Source organism: Formica exsecta, unplaced genomic scaffold, assembly GCF_003651465.1.
Source record: "Formica exsecta isolate Colony F162 unplaced genomic scaffold, ASM365146v1 scaffold826, whole genome shotgun sequence".
Taxonomy (NCBI): Eukaryota; Metazoa; Arthropoda; class Insecta; order Hymenoptera; family Formicidae; genus Formica; species Formica exsecta.
Window position 1 is genome coordinate 1,213,324 of NW_021853596.1, and position 1,734 is coordinate 1,215,057.

At 40.7% G+C, this 1,734-nt stretch overlaps 1 protein-coding gene across 5 annotated transcripts in view; it reads left to right on the top strand.

Moving 5' to 3' along the window:
• LOC115244604 (zinc finger and BTB domain-containing protein 14-like) overlaps window positions 1–1,419 on the top strand; it is a 5,703-nt gene extending 4,284 nt beyond the window's left edge. For 4 of the 5 annotated variants that reach the window (XM_029822389.1, XM_029822388.1, XM_029822390.1 and 1 more), the window contains exons 6-7: window positions 1–287; window positions 362–1,419. In XM_029822389.1, coding sequence (XP_029678249.1) covers window positions 1–287; window positions 362–586 — 512 coding nt within the window. In that variant the 3' untranslated portion in view covers window positions 587–1,419. The remainder of the gene's footprint in view (window positions 288–361) is intronic. The other variant, XM_029822386.1, reaches the window with a different exon arrangement.
• The last annotated feature ends 315 nt before the right edge of the window (window positions 1,420–1,734 follow it).

The following is a 1,734-nucleotide window of genomic DNA, read 5'->3' on the forward strand; positions in this document are numbered from 1 at the left end:
GGAAAGAGGCCAGAATACCCAGCAAATCAGAAAGGGCGCAGCATAAGCCTTTCTCCTGCGACCTTTGCACATTAGCTTTCACGAGAGCTTCGCACTTGGCGAGGCACAGAAGAGTGCACACGGGCGAGAGACCGTTCGCCTGTAGTATCTGTCCGCGAATGTTCGCTAGACAGGATAAGCTCAAGCAACATCTGGATTCGCATTTGCAGTGGCCGAAGAGGAAGGGTAGCAGTCAGACGGTATCCTCGTTGCCGGGAAAGGGAAAACGTGGCAGACCACGTAAGGTAGTACGTTAATGGAAGAATGATTAAGAAAATTTTTCAAAAATAATTTTATAATTAGGTAACTGTACACGTTTCAGGTTAATTTAGAACAATCCGCGATGGAAGAGATTCTCAAGTTTGGCGAATTTAGTTCGCTATTGAATAAATCGCATTCCGCGAATTCGACGAATAAGAGCGAAAATGCTGGGAACGCCGCGGATGACGGCAAGAGGAAAGAAGCGCTTCAAGAAGAGGACGACTCGTCTCAAAGAGAAAAGGATAATCGTGGTTGCCAAGTCGAAAATGGTCAGGATATTGTTTAATAGAATCTTTTTTGCAATCTGGATTTAAATATTCGTAAAACATATTTTTCTATCATACAAAACCGCGCCGCGTGAAAGATCAACGCAACGTAATGAAGGAAGAAATCTATCGAGCTTCTACGAAAGGTCGTGGTATCCTTTTCTTCGAATTTATTTCAATTCAATGAGGATTATAAAATGCCTCCTTGTTCCAATCGGTTATATACGTATAAAAGTATGCAAAAAGTCACAAGAACACTCGCGCTATTACTGCGAATTGTTTAACGTAAGTACCTGAGATATCGACTACTAACGTTATTACCAAAGCGCACGAGCCTCCAAAGAATTTAGAACGGCATGAACGAGGGTTGAGAAAATCGATTATTATAATCGACTCGACACATCGTCACCGATCATTAGTATCAAACGATAAGAATCAAGGGATACCTGCGCTCTATTAACCCGACCAAATAATGTGAAGAATGGCGGCCTGACTTTCACTGTAAACAATCTCGGTCTCTCGATATATCATCGCCCAAGATACACACATTACCGTACACTTATAATATAATTTTCAATAAAACTCATACGATCTGCCAATTGATGGCCAACTCAATTCAGTCGAGTTAGATAATATAATAAGATGCATGGGATAATCTTCACGTATGGGGGCAACCGTGCAGCCTATTGTACGAAAAAGCGCATAAACGATCTCATCTCCTAACGTAAAATCTTACAAAAAGCGCATAACTTAATAGTGTAATAGCCAGAACGTATTACACAATGATGTCTGATACAGTGTGAGTCATGCCTACGTAGTAATATTTTGTCATACGCGCGAGTATATAATATGTCAAGTACAAATGTCCAAATATTAGACTATACGCGTACGATATTCTGTCACGTGACGGCGTAAATCAGGGATGTGCGAGTGCTCGCGAGTATTTTCCGCTAAATTTTCCGCGTATCCGATGCACATTCGGTTCCGATATCTTTAAATCGAATCGAATTTGGTAACGAATTTTGAAACTCTTTGGATACTCGAGGCATCTCGAGAGTGCTCGATATCTCGGCTCACTCGAATTTTATCGGAATGTACAATTTTATCGGATTTCCTCCTTGGTTTAAGAGTATTTTTTTTTTTTTTTTTTTTGACCTTGGAAGAAAAA